The sequence below is a fragment of the Phytophthora parasitica genome (assembly GCF_000247585.1).
Source record: "Phytophthora parasitica INRA-310 unplaced genomic scaffold supercont2.24, whole genome shotgun sequence".
NCBI classification, from domain to species: Eukaryota; Oomycota; class Peronosporomycetes; order Peronosporales; family Peronosporaceae; genus Phytophthora; species Phytophthora nicotianae.
In genome coordinates this window covers 753,282-767,802 of record NW_008649010.1, presented here as the reverse complement: position 1 = coordinate 767,802, position 14,521 = coordinate 753,282, and the positions used below count along the sequence as shown (strand labels likewise).

The following is a 14,521-nucleotide window of genomic DNA, read 5'->3' as shown; positions in this document are numbered from 1 at the left end:
ACGACGACTCTGGTTTGGGTATGATAACGAATTACCTTGTGCCTGTTTAAACAAGAATCATGATTGACAAACTTATAACACGTGTAGAGGATATTTTTTCAAGTGAAAATGTGATGCATAAGAGTAACGAAATATAGACCCTGAACATCTTCGCCGCTAAATTTTAGGGCTAGAGCGGCCATGCCTTGTCCAAGTGGTCTTCATAGTGTTCGTCACTGAACGGAACCTCCGCTTTCTCAAAATTGTTGTCGTCATTTAAAGCAGCGCGAGCCGCGTCCGTGAGCTGTTCCCACATGATCAAGTCCTGGTACTCGCCATCCCTAACGCCAAAATTCAAATACGGGGAGCCCAGCTCCATCTGATATCCAAAGCGGAGAGACGTGTTGGAACCATAGGTGTAAGTGCGAAAGCGTCCCTGGCCCATCATTTGGAAACCGGCAAAATCGGATGCGAACAGTTCGAGCCGCTTGTCGTACTTTGTGTCGGACTTGGACATGGAGACTCCTACGATCTTAGGCACCTCCAGATCGGGATTGTCGATCCACACAACGACACTCTTCCAGTCATGGCGACGTGTAGGGAAACCAACCCAAAAACCTTTCGGGAAGTACCAAGCGTACATGATGGCCCATACATCCTTATACCACCCAGCTCGACCATAGACCTGGGACCCTAAAGGGGCAGACTTGCACGCGTCGTTGCCATTCGAACCCTTGAGACCTCCAGTGGTTTCACCGGCATCATTCACAGCAGGATACGACACGCACACGCCCTCTGGGATGTACAGTTGTGGCTTGAACTTGATGGCAGCTTTTTCAGAAATTGTGACCGGTTCGGGTTGAGGAAAGGGCTGGATTTTGTCATGATCGACGGTTGCAATAGCACAGGTGACCAGTGCTGCGAAGAGCGTGGCAAGAGCTTGTAGGTTCATCTCGTCCTGGAAAAAAAAACGAGAATGAGCTGAATCGACGACGCTACCTGGAACACAATCTAAAACAGAAACATATGAGAACGTAATTTAAGATGAGAGTTCGTATAATCCTCAGGTGTTTACCTCGATGATAAAGTTCAGGTCACGAATGGTATACCATATACTAATACTAATCTGATTTGAGCTGTGCTATATTATAGCACAGCCCAAATTAGATTATTTGTACGCACCAGTATACCAATATCGTATCGGTGCCAAAACGGGCTCCTAGTGGGCTTAATTGTATCCACTGGTATACTGATGACATATGCTCATTTTTTATGGACAGCACTGCCGTTGTAGTGAAGAGACACACCTTGGAAAGGATATCCTGGAAGGTCAGCTAAAAGCTGGGTGGACAGCCTCACCGACAGTAATTCGGCCAGGCGCTGTTGTCGTCTGATCCTCTAACAACCCTTCGCTCAACCGTGACATTTTCTATTTGAAATTGCAATAATTGATGCGAAATGATTATTATGTTTAAACAATTTCAATATTTTAAAAAGTTTTGTACTGGAATAGTATCCATTCTCACCACCTGCAGAGATATTGCCAATTTTCGAGTGAGTATACAGTCTCGACGTGCATTGTATCTAGCACTTCTTAATTAACATTGCAAGGAATTGAAGGTGTATCGTTGATGACGGCATTGCAACAGATTGCACAGATTTATGTGCTATGGATGTGAAGAATCAACTGGACTGAAGTGACAAGCTGAACGATGAAAAGCTATCATTGGCTCTGTAAAAACTGCAAGTGCTGTAAAATACGCACGAGTCGTCGGGTATTTAGCATTAATCTACCTGAGTTGATAGATGAAGGGAGTTTGTTGTGTACGATCTGTTTGTACAGGCTGACAAGATTCTAGACGTAGCCTGGATGCTATAAAAAATGTTGTCGAGACTACGCGGGTTGACGGTAGTGCAACGTGCACTTCGCAGGTGCGCGTCATTGACGCACATAGTGAAGGAAGCCCATAACTTCATTGAGGGGATTCCGAAAAAAAATACTCATAAATTTGCATTCGAATTTCTAATTTATAACTAACCCCAAGCCATACCGGCGTAATCGCAGATTTAGGTGTATTTACAACTCCCATAAGTATTTCCTGAGCCATGTTTCTTGTGGAAACCATAAAATACCAATGTTGGTGGTTTGAGCGAGTATCGTACTTGCTCAAATTGTAGATTTGGAGTAAGAGAGTTGTCATATTGGCTAATGTGTTGGCATGAGGGCCTGTGTGTTGGCTTTGTGGCGAATTTTCGAATGTTCGCCTTTTACGCGTTGCTGTTTTGTACTCACATATGAGCTTCAGAACAAAATAAACGCCGTTTTCCATTGCCGTACTTCCGTGCTTGACTGGCAAGTATTTGCCCAGAACCATTAAAATAATTAAATTATCAATTTCTCGACAACCTGAAAAATGTATTAATCTGAAAAGTGCATTTTCGGAACCCCTGTATTACTGGAAAAGGCTCAACGACAGAGCTGGCCATGTAGAGGGGGCACAGGTACCTAGCGGGTCGTGCGCAAACCGTTTGTTTCTTCGTTTTTTAGTCACAATGGCAATTCCAGCAGCTTACTCAGATTTACATTAGACAATCATTTTCAGCATTTTCGCCTACATTTTGCAGTGTACACCCACCGTGCACTGTAACCTCACCCACGGGCATAAAATTTCCTTCCATGTTGGTGTTCTCAGAGCTTGTTAAACTCAGATCTGTTTGCATGTTTGTTTGGAAAAAAAATCATGCAAAAGATAATGGAAGTATCGAGCCCGTGCCCTAAAATGATTTAGATCGGGGTAGATTACTTGGTAGAAGTACTTGGTAGCATACCATTGGCAAGTGATGGTTGTTCATGGCCTCCCAGCTTAAAGCCACCGGCCTCTAGGGCCAGGCGCAATTGTTGCCTGATCCTCTAAGAATCTTTGCTCACCATGATATTCTTCAATTTGAGATTTCATCATTTTTGTTAAAGTAGTATGCATGTTTAACAAAAATAATTAAAATCACCTCCTTTACACCCAATGAGACTGTATATAACTAGTTAACAAAATAGCTAAGGTGTAAAGGGTAAGTATCTTTAAAGAGTTTAAGAGCTAACTTTATAGTAAAAATACTCTTTCTAAAAGTATCATAATAATTGAATAATAGTTGCAAGGCTGCTCGTGAAACCTTTCGCAAAGTGTTCGAGCAACTAACACAATTTGCGAAGGGTTTCACAAACAGCCTTGCAACTATTTTTCCAGAACTCTTGAGGCACTAGTAACTAGCTAGACTTGAAACTAACCTACACTTATTCCAGGACCTCTCTTATTTCTAGTAAGTGAGAACCTCTTCGCCGGAAATAAGTACTGCAATTCAACAAATTATTTGAGAATTTGCAATAAATATGTTTATTATTGGGTTCCATACAATAAATTTGACCCAATTATTGACAATAAATAAATAAAAGAACTCCAGAGCAAAATTTGAAGAAATCAAGTGATCTTTACAATGTCTTTACACGTACTGCATGTTTAATGGCGTGTTTCTACCGTGACGACACGGTATTGTCTCACTTAGCATAAACTAAGTAACTGAAAAATTAATTTCGCAATAATAGTGCCTTGATGCCGTGTGAACAGTGAATGCTTATATGGCTTTCAGAAATCGCGATACCCAATTAAAGCATACAATTATATGCAGACAAAATATCAGATCTCGACCTGAAACTGTTCTTAAACTAAAACTCCCGTAGTGCTGTTGGCTCCAGTATGACTTGGGTCTTGTTACATTAATGTGTTACGCTTTCGTAGTCCGGAACCACATTACTACTTCGAAAATTTTGATGCCGACATTTTTAAAATCTCGAAAAGAATGAAATATTGTAACACGACAGCGTAGGGCTATATATATTATAGCAATGATAAAGAGCTTGGTGATGCAAAAGTGATAGCACAGTTCTCGAATATATTGGGCAATAAAGTATATTGTTTTACACAAAACTGAAATCATTATTATTGCCAACACTAAATTTTATACTGTCTTGATGGACCCCTGCTTTATAACTCCGCCTCGACGCTCACACTTACAGATCGATTTTGGTGCTACATGTATGATCGCGCGATGGAGCTTCTGATATCGGCAGTACTACTTCCAGTTAGAACCTTAATAAAAACAACTCGATAAGCTAGAATAGCATGACGTGAACAATTCTAGGCACGTTTGGCAATAGTGTACTGATTTTGTATTTGATGCCGTTTGTCGGATAATACATTTTATCCAGATTATGGGAGGAGCAGGTGAGCAAGACAACAAGTTTGATGAGGCAAATAACGCGGCTTTTGCTGCCCAGTCACTATGTCGACTTATATCGACTTGCTTCCTACTCTGCTGATGCTAACAATCACCAGTCCACAAAAACCTAAACACCCTTATTCGTTTATAGATACATAGTTCACCTTCACTATTATAAGATTCCACCTTTGCACTTGTTGCTCTAATCATGTTCGGTTTCTGCGTCTTGGTCGGGTACAACCGCAGCGATGCCTTTTACGATGCCCCATTATTACCAGACTCAGATTCAAATTTTGCAGCTAACCAGCAAGAATGCCAGGCCTCCCAGCCTAAAGTCAACGGCCTCTTGTTTAAAATAAGAATATTCTAACGGTTTTAAAGCATACTTTAGTATCTTTCGAACGAACAGATTCGGCAAAGCCACACTGCGGCAGCGAATCAGGCGCAGGAGATGCATAGTAACCGGAAGTCTCATTGTCAGGACTCCAAACCTAAAGTTGCTTATATTTTGTAAAAAAAAAATTCGAACGAAGCAAAACTTTGGCATTACTCAGAGGGATCTAACTCTTTGTAGCTAAGCCAAATTACTTCAATTTGTATCATACGCTAATAACAAATAAGGGTCAATTCCGTAGCATTTTTGATATCCTATATCCATCCCAGTCTTCGCGAAGGCTTAGTAGATTATTAGGTTTATAGTAATTTTTGCAGCATGCTTCCCGGTTCACCAGGGTTGACTGAGCTCTAGTGTCTTTGCGTTGTAATCTAAGTTTAGTTGGACGATGTCATGGTCAGCATTCGCACTCCCTACTGCCTCACTTGCTCGAGTGCCGCGTTGAGCGATCTGACGTTGCTAAGTGAGCATTAATCACGGCTGAGCGCGTTTTTTGTCCGTAGCTTGTAATCAAAGCCTGGGTGTCTTTCCGGTTGGTGCAACTATATAATTCCATTATTTTGTCCAAAGCCGATGGAATCCTTTTTGTCCGAGAATCCCATCTTTTGTCATCAACTTGCACTTCTTTTGTCGGTCGATGGTAGTAAAAAAAAAAATATTAAGGAATAGAGCAACGGTAGAATACAAGTAATGCTGTGCAATCAAATTTCAATTACAGTACTTCACAAAACAAATGCATAGTAGAAACGGTATACTCATTATCGTGTGTTTTATCTAATTTTAAATAAGGAAATCCTCATTTAACGTTAGGATGATTTTTTTGAACACAAAGCGGGCTTCGCTTCATAATTTTAATTACAAACAATTTTTTTTTAAGAATAGCAGAACTGATTATCTTGAAAAATAGGAGTCAAGAGAAAAAACGAGAACGAATTTCTACTTGTAAGAAAGATAAATGTTTACTTAAGTATGTAGTTTCTAAATACTCCGCCCCCATCCCCCCATCCCTCTCTCTCACAACCTTTATTTTTAGTAAATAGATAAAATAAATAAAATCAAGGTCAGCGCGTTCTGTAACGACGTTACGATCTCGATAACTGATGCAGCAGTTGCTTCGATTGTATCATATCACCAGAAAATGTTAAAAAAAAAATTACACATTATACTCCGGTTGATGCAGCGCACGCAATTCTCCATTACTTCCGATGAAGAGATGTCGTCATGATACGTTATCTGGAAAGCGAGTTCAAGCTAATAAACAAAGGCTTTTGACCAATGAGCATGTTGTTTTTGTGTCCAACGCTTTATTTTGTACTGTCGCAATTTACAAAATAAAAAAAGTTTAGAACATGCCAACCTTACTCCTGATAGAGAACTACACAGCTATTTCACTAGGACACTTTCTATTAAAATAGTATACGCCTTACGTTGCTGCCACTGCCTCATGCATCGGACCGGAATCTCACGTGTCATCATGGAAGTTAGATTGGAAACCGAAATTACTTTCTAATATAAATTAAAATTACGTGAACAATTTGATGACAACTGGCCGGTGCAACTGTGTATTTCGACAAGCACCAAAGCAGTAACCCAAATCCAGATTTCGGTGCGACCGACACCAGTGGTGCGAAGGCTACTGGTGCGAGAGTTCTGAACACATTCAAAGCCAGTTTTCGTATCATATGTTGGCGTGAGTGTAGTTTAAGAGTGATGTTCGTACCAAAACTTAGATTGTACAGTTCGCTATTAGTCCGAGACTAAGCCTTAATCCGCTTTACAGACAGCCTGCTGCTCGACGTGACGACGAAACAAGCAAAGTTACGAGAAAATAATCGACACCATCCCAACAACGCAGGCCTGGTTTTGCCGGCACTTTGTTGTAGGTCGCTTGATGCGGCACAGTACCATTATTACAGGTTTACCATTCTCATTCGAGCAACCAAGTTTACATGTCAAACTACAGAATTCTTCGTACGTGTTATGGATACCCCAACATTAGGTACAGTAATCCGTCTCCTTGCGTCAGTGCTGCAGGCAGTTCTTTGCCTAGTCGTCATGTTGGTTTTGTTCAAAAACTCGGTATTTGGGAAAGAAAAAGATTTGTAGAACGAAACGCCAGATGAGCGCCGTTGATTCTTCACCGCTCGGCCGTGGCACTGGAGCCTCTGGCATTCTAAGATTTACGTGGCAGCACTCGCATTTGCCGAAATCTATCGTTTCGAAATGAGTAACAAACGATTCACTATGAACCCTTTCGGGGACTTGAGCCTGACTACCGAAGACCGTGGCAAGCTTGTGGATATCGTCAACACTCTCGTGCTGGCAAGATTTGAACAGTATGAAGAGTATCTGAACAACAACAAGGACGTTGACATGACCCGATGGAAAAAGTTCAAGACATCAGGCCCCGTTACGACATACCTCGAGCGTAAGAAGAGCTCAGACACGAATCTACCTGAAATGCTGATGACCGGCCCACTAAACGGCACTCTGGACGAGAACATGTTTGGTATGGTCAACCCAACTCTCGAGTCGATGCGAATCAAGGCGTCGTACCTCAACGACTTTAGTGCTGCCGCCGTATTAGCCACTGTTGTTGAGCCAACGGAGGAGGAACCATTTAACGCAATTGTGGTCAAGTGGATGGAGATTGACATCCCGGGCGCCTCGATCGGGATCGTACGAAATCGCGACTACGTCTACGTGGAGAGCACGGGCATCATGCACTTGAAGAATGGTGATCGTGTCGGCTACCACATACTCCATTCTGTCAACTTTCCAGAAACACACGAGTTACCGCACAAAGTTCGCGGAAGTATGTCGCTAAGCGCAATTTTCCACCAAGAAGGTCCCGATCGAACAGACTGCCGTGGTGCGGGTATAATGGACCCGAAGGGTGATATGATCGGCATGATGGCGGTAACGGGGATGGTGCATGCGACCATGGCAGGCCTGAAATACTCCTATTGTGGCCAGATGAAGAAACTCGCGTGGATGTTAGAGCAGAGTCAAGCCGAGCCCAGAGAGCGAGGTGCGCCAGTTCTGCAACCCGTGTGTGTGACGTGCATGAAGCTGATCAAGAACTCGAAACTTAGAGAGCTGCGCAAGTCGAGCACCACGTGTAAGTTGTGTTTCGGGACTCTGTGCGGTTCGTGTAAGGTTTCCAAGAAACTGAGCTTTATTTCCCTGGATCTGGAGCTCATTCAGCGGAAGGTGGCGTTTTGTGTAAAGTGCTTGCTAAAAGCAACTCGCATGGACACTCTGAAGGCTGCTCGTCAGCAATTTGTTTACAAGGAACCTGTTCTACCGATTGCATACGGATCTTTCGAGATGAGCTCAAGCTCGGACTGCTCGTCTTGACACCAACGTTGACAGGGTAGTTGAAAACGAATGAGCAATACAAAAGTACATGTACTTTGATCGTTAATCCTTTTAATGAGCGTAATTTGGTGATTCAGTGTTTACTGTAGTTCGTGTGGTATGGTCACTGTTCTTCGCCACGGGATGAAGATTGCGTGTTCTCCATTCTTGTGCGTATCCGAGATAGCTATTCATGAGAACGTCAACTTGTTATGGAGAACCGATCGTATCGTTCGAGCGAGAACTCATATAGGACGCGGCAAGAGAACCGTATGAGCCTGGATATATGGGTTGCTTATACACGAATTGATGGCGAGCAGCCTCCAGCGTGTCCAGACGAGATGCTTCCATTAAGCATTTCACACAAAAAGTAACTCGGCGCTGAGAAAGTTCTAGGTCGGGTGAGATAAAACTCAACTTCTTGGAAACCTTGCACGACCCACATAACGCCCCGAAGCACAACTTGCATGTGCTGCTTGCTCTGCCAATTCTCATTCTCGAGGCTGTAGTTGGATTCGAACATGTCATGCACACTGGTTTAACGACTGGGGCACTTTGTTCCCTCATAGCTGCATGCTTCTGCTCCAGCAGCCACGCCAGCTTCTTCATCTGTCCGCAGTAGGAATATTTCAGGCCCGCCATTGTAGCTTGAACCATTCCTGCCACAGCCATCATTCGGATCATATCTCCCTTTGGATCCATGACACCTGTTCCAAAGCAATCCGTTCGATCTGTACCCTCCTGGTGGAAAATAGCACAGAGTGACATGTTACCGCGTACTCGGCCTGGAAGCTCACGCGTTTCTGGAAAGTTGACAGAGTGGAAAAGATGGTACCCCACTCGTTCACCATTTTGTAGATGAAGGATGCCTGAACTCTCCACGTAAATGTAGTCACGATTGCGAACGATGCCAATTGATGCTCCGGGGATATCAATCTCCATCCACTTAACCACTACAGCCCGGAATGGTTCCTCTTTTGTTGGCTCCACCACTGTTGTTAACACAGCGCCAGCACTGAAGTCGTTGAGATACGACGCCTTGATCCGCATCGATTCGAGAGTTGGGTTGACAAGACCAAACATGTTCTCGTCCAGAGTGCCGGGTAGGGGACCCAGCATGCGCATTTCGGGCAAATTGGAGTCCGGATTCGACTTCTCCCTCTCAAGGTATGTCGTCGTCGCGCCCGAAGTCTTGAACTTTTTCCAGCGAGCAAGGTCCACTCGTTTCTCGTTTTGTAGGTACTGTTCATACTCCTCAAACTTGGCATGAACCAGGGCATCGGTAATCTCCACGAGCTTGGCGCGGTCTTCCTCCGCTAGAGTTAATTCCCCGAACGGGTTGAGGGTGAAGCGTCGGTTGCTCATTTTGTCAGCCTTGCCAGATTGGCCGCCGCAATGCCTGCCTCGCAAGTCGGAAAATGGTGTACCGTAAGCTCCATTAGCGTTATCCTACGCAAATCTCGAAGATGGCCAGGTGGTGCCCGCTCTCACTTTTTAACAACACCAACAAGACAACTTTGCCTCGCGACTTGTCGTGGCAGTGGCGGCTCGACGGGAGCATCAGCCTCGACGTATCGGAAACGCGAAAGAAGGTTCTCCTCTCCGTCTTGGGCACCCTGGATATTAATGACTTTTTCACCATGTTGCACCCCACCTCCAAGGAACTCCAACCAACACTAGTGCGCGACAACTATCGTATGTGAGAGCGTATTGTTCCTACAGTTCCGTGCGATCTTGAAAACTGTGTTGTTAAGTCAAAATAGCCTGGCTGACATACTGTACGTATTGTAACGCTCAAGGCAGATCAAAGCACTCTTGGCTGGTTCTAAACAACGACGAGCGTGTGTGAGGCGCCGCACACCATTCGATGGACAACACCGGCCTCTTCTACCCATTCCACGCGCCTCTCCTGCACTTCGGCTGTCGTTGATCCAGCGTCGGCCGATGGTTGCGAGAAGCTAGAATAGGATACCAGTAGTGCTCCACTTCTTGACAAGAGTGTGTAGTGAGCTTCGCCACAAGATACCGCGGTGATTTGGCCAAAGAACTCACGCTCGAGTGTCGGCGACAGCGTCAGCAGCGTTGGCGATAGAAGAAGCTTCTCAATGTCCAATGAGGGATCCCGTCCGCAGATGTACGCGGTTCCATTTTGCAACAAGAAAATAGAGAAGTCATTTCCACCTGCTATGTCGATCAGTCCGCAATTTTCCGAGATTGCTGCCGAGATCGCCATCACCTGCTTTGGTTCGCTAACGTCCATATAACATCCATGGCCGAGCTGGCCAGAATCCCCACGCCCCCATGTAAATCCTGCGCCGTCGCTACTGATCGCAAGGGAATGATCCTTTCCTGCTGCAATACGGCGGACAATATACCTCTCTCCATTACCAATTCTAGACTTCATATCCATTGCCCACCCTGTCCAGTCCGCATCAATCTGTCTCGGTTGCTGGATATGGGAAGTTTGCATTGCAAGCCAACAGAGAATCAAAACATCGTCAGAAGATAATCACAAAATGTGCCAAGATTAGCAACTTACCACCATATCTAGCAAGCCCTCCGCAGCACGACCAAGCTTCCCATATTTATTGCAGCCCCACGAAAACACGCGGCCGTCTGATGACAGAGCTAGCGAATGGTACTCACCACAAGCCACAGAGCTCATATACATCCCTCGAAGATCACCAACAACGGACGGCGTCACAACTGCAGTGGATGGAGTTCCTGGCGACAGAAATCCCAGTTGACCTCTAGAATTGCTTCCCCAGGCAAAGACATGTCCGTTGAGATCTGTAACCAGAGTGTGAAAAGCTCCACACGAAACTTGAATAATTGTGTGCTGCTGTAGCGCAAATACACGCTGCGGGGTGCTGACTCGCCGAGAATCGCCATCGGCAATAGTGTAACCCAAACGACCGCCGCTACTGTCGCCCCAAGTAAACAGATTTCCATCCTCCATCACCGAAGCAAAAAACCGTTGGCCACTACCAACTTGAATTATGTTGGTATCATTACTCGACTCGCCAACAACGAATTCAACAGGGTGAACAGCAAGTGCACCGTTCGATGAAGCATCAATAGAAGTGCCGTTTATCACATCCGTGCCTTGACTAGACGTGGACCATTCTCCAATAATGGATAACCGCTTCACAGATCTCGATTCACTAGCAACAGAGCTATTGGATTCAGCAAGAATCGTGTGCGGAGTCTCTTGTCCAGTTTCAGTCCCAGTATCTCGTCGCGCAAGCTCCACGTTCTCCACGGCCTTCCTAAGATCTCGTCGAATCTTATGGACAGCTCGTACGCACTTTGATTCTTCAATAATCTGTGAACAACGAATTCCAGCATTTCCGCCTTGTAAAGCAAGATCTGCACAGTCCTTGCAGTCGTCGTCGTGATCCCCACGCATCAAGAAATATTCAATAGCCACTTGAAAGTTCGCTATCGTGAAGCCCAATGCTGTCGTGTTGGAGTTGATAAAATGATAATCCGAGATGTACTTTATCACAGCCGCGATAGGAAACGGCGAAGCTGGCCCCGAAGCGTCCTCTGCTGTCTCCCGCAGAACTTTATTGAAGGCTTGCACCAGCACGAAGAGTAGCTGATCCAAAATATCGTCTGTCGTCAATTGATACGCTTCTGTAACAGCAAAAATCATAAATGAATCAGAGACAACACAATTTCCAAGCACCTGAGAAAAGCAGGGCCACCTTACCAAAGTCTAATCTACGCAGCTTGACATTCCGTGTAATTGCATCGCTGACTCGATCAATACATGTCTTAAAAACCAGTAGCATGTCTAACGGCGTCTTCTTCTGTGTAACAGTTAGAAGCGTGTCTCGTGCTTCCGCAGCGAAGCACTATTCGTATGCAAAGTTAGCAACAATGTTAGTCTACTGATTTAACCACAGTCTTCATCTTTTTTCGTTCGTACCTGGAACTCCTTCCTCAGTCCAAAATCTTCTGGCGTATAGTGCCTCATACGATACAAAACCTGTTGCAGTTTCTTATCCTGCTCTCGACAGCTCGCTACAATTCTCGGAAATATCACGTCGTGCAGACTCTCCATTAAATAGCACTCTACCACTTGCTGTATCTGCAGCAAATGACTCACTCCTCCTCCGTGTCTTCTCTGCAACCTATAGTCCTCCTCGATATCATCAAAACTCCCCGCGTGGATCAGCTCTTCCACTGCAGTTTCCCACTCCTCTTTCAAGTTTGCTGGAAGTGTCTGTTTGTACCTCTCGTACACTTGTTCCTGTACACAAATTTTGTGCACTTGACTAATAGTTTCTTCTAGCTGATAGAAGATCAGCTCGTTTTCCGGAAACGATCTGAGGATGGCTGTATATTTTCTCAAGGTAGCGACATCAATCTCACTGGGGTCTTCCGGTACCTCGAGACCGCCCTCTAGCGGCCGACTGATGTGCAGCACCGTCACTTCCTGATGATGGATCTCCCTCTTCTCGGATAGCAAGATACGCACTTGTCTGCGGTCGCTGAAGCCCTTCCCAGTGTGAATATGGGAGCCCAAGACCGCCACTTGCTTGCCTTTTCAGAGCACAAGTTGAAGCGATCACATATCTGAGAATAAAAAAATGAATGGCAAAATAGCAATTATAACAAAAGGAGTTTACCGTTGAGAGAATCATAGGAACCAAGAGATCGTTCCGGCTCGTCGCCTGCAGGAGTGAGGAAGTGCGTGTATAGCGCGTCTTGAGTGATAGCTTCGTCCGCAAGCAGCGAGCGTGGCTGCGGCACGCAAAACAAACAGCGCGGGGCCAGGGCACGCTGCGTCTGCTCCAAGTCCGCACCCAAGGCGCGCAGGAAAACGTCACCCATAGTAAATGTAAGTGTTCTCAGAAACGAGTGCGGAAACCATTGTTGGTGTGTACAGCATAAAGTAAATCCGCCAATCAGAAGGAGAGTTGAAGTATGACAATCACTCTTGTAGGCATGCAAGACAGCTTGAAAAGACAAGACTCTTGACATTACTGTTGGGTGTTATGCGCGACACTACTCTTCGATGCAGGCACATGCAGGTCACTAACTACAGGTGCACAGGTATATGCAGCCATGCAAGGCGCCACCCTTCCTCGTCTTCCTCGTCATGTGCTGCGTCCTCTGTTTTACAGGCGAGGTCGCAATCACTTCTCCGTTTAACGGCGCAGCATGGGGTGCTCGGGGGGACTCTCCGGTTCCCAGCGGTCCTGAACCCAGCAATCGTTCTGGATCCAGTCCACAGCGTTCTGGAAGTGCGGTGGCTGTTCATACACGCCGTAATAGCCAAACTGCAAGCACAAACACGACACACACAAGTTAGGCAGCTGATCAACCACTCTGGACCAAGACAAACGGCACATACCTTATTCGCGGCCTGAACGATGCAGTCCTGGAGTCCCTTCACGCGCCCAAGCTTAGCCCGAGCCTCTTCCTCAAGCTTCTGCTCCTCCTCTTTCAGCAGAGAAAGCTTGTCCTCGTAGTGCTTGGAGATCCAGTCACGGAACTCGTCCTTGGTCATGTACTTGGACTCCTGGTGAGGTTCACTGGGTTGCTCTTCGGCAATCTCCTGCTTGACCTCCTCCGGCACCTCAGGTACCTCCACAGCAACGTAGCCCTCGTCGGTCTTAATCTCCAGCTTGTCACCTTCCGAAGTCTCGACGACCTTTACCTGCTCCGTCGTGACATCGCCGTGTTCATCAATGATCTGAACAGTCTGCTCACCATGTTCCGGCTCACCCTCAACGACCACCTGAACCTGGTTACCCTCCGGGGTCACAACGTTCACCACCTGTGTGTCATCTGTCGCCGTATTGGCAACCTCAGCCGGGACTTCGGGTACCTCCACAACCGTGGTGCCACCCTCGCCATCCGGAATCACCAGCTTCTCGCCTTCATCAGTCTCCACAGCCTTAACCTCCTTAGTCGTGTAGCCACCTTCATCGTTCAGGATTTTGACCGTCTGCTTGCCGTCTTCGACCTCGCCGACAAGGATCACTTGTTCGTGCTCTCCATTGTCAGCGACCACATCAACCGTCTGAATAACCGGAGCAGGTTCCTCCGGCATGTACGGGTTAAGTTCTTCACCTCTCACCATCTGGTCGATGGTCATCGGAACATCAACAGCAACGTAACCTCCATCGGTCGGGATCTCGAGCTTCTGCTCGCCACTCGCAGTCTCCTCCACACGGACCTCGGTCGTCGTCGTCTGGCCGTACTGGTCGACGATTTTAACCTCCATCGGTCGGGATCTCGAGCTTCTGCTCGCCACTCGCAGTCTCCTCCACACGGACCTCGGTCGTCGTCGTCTGGCCGTACTGGTCGACGATTTCAACGGTCTGCTTGCCGTGCTCCGGTTCTCCTTCAATGATCACCTGCTCAGTCTCGCCAGTCGGGGTCACCACGTCAACCACTTGCGCGGTCTCACCAGTCTTCTCGGCCTCACGCACCACCTCAGCGGGCACCTCAGGTACTATCACAGGAGTGTCGACTTCAGGAAGCTCAATCTTCGTCTCA

At 46.2% G+C, this 14,521-nt stretch overlaps 5 protein-coding genes across 5 annotated transcripts in view; 1 reads left to right on the top strand and 4 right to left on the bottom strand.

Moving 5' to 3' along the window:
- Positions 1-169: 169 nt before the first annotated feature.
- On the bottom strand, positions 170-931 carry PPTG_11469 (hypothetical protein; the record flags this gene model as incomplete). Its single annotated transcript, XM_008906794.1, has 1 exon — positions 170-931. The coding sequence occupies one exon, from the start codon at positions 929-931 to the stop codon at positions 170-172; it is 762 nt and encodes a 253-aa protein (XP_008905042.1).
- A 5,937-nt stretch (positions 932-6,868) lies between these two features.
- On the top strand, positions 6,869-8,005 carry PPTG_11468 (hypothetical protein; the record flags this gene model as incomplete). Its single annotated transcript, XM_008906793.1, has 1 exon — positions 6,869-8,005. One exon carries the CDS (start codon positions 6,869-6,871, stop codon positions 8,003-8,005), a length of 1,137 nt encoding a protein of 378 aa, XP_008905041.1.
- A 210-nt stretch (positions 8,006-8,215) lies between these two features.
- Positions 8,216-9,370, bottom strand: PPTG_11467 (hypothetical protein; the record flags this gene model as incomplete). The annotated part of the gene is made up of 1 exon (XM_008906792.1): positions 8,216-9,370. The coding sequence occupies one exon, from the start codon at positions 9,368-9,370 to the stop codon at positions 8,216-8,218; it is 1,155 nt and encodes a 384-aa protein (XP_008905040.1).
- Positions 9,371-9,830: 460 nt separating this feature from the next.
- Positions 9,831-12,847, bottom strand: PPTG_11466 (hypothetical protein; the record flags this gene model as incomplete). Its single annotated transcript, XM_008906791.1, has 5 exons — positions 9,831-10,454; positions 10,545-11,644; positions 11,721-11,865; positions 11,940-12,556; positions 12,643-12,847. 5 exons carry the CDS (start codon positions 12,845-12,847, stop codon positions 9,831-9,833), a joined length of 2,691 nt encoding a protein of 896 aa, XP_008905039.1.
- Positions 12,848-12,975: 128 nt separating this feature from the next.
- The window catches only part of PPTG_22853 (hypothetical protein), a gene marked incomplete at its 5' end in the record, with an annotated part of 9,472 nt that continues 7,926 nt past the window's right edge, over positions 12,976-14,521 (bottom strand). The window contains 3 exons of the mRNA XM_008906790.1: positions 12,976-13,296; positions 13,371-14,222; positions 14,299-14,517. Of these exons, the coding sequence (XP_008905038.1) occupies positions 13,165-13,296; positions 13,371-14,222; positions 14,299-14,517 (1,203 nt within the window). The 3' untranslated portion in view covers positions 12,976-13,164. The remainder of the gene's footprint in view (positions 13,297-13,370; positions 14,223-14,298; positions 14,518-14,521) is intronic.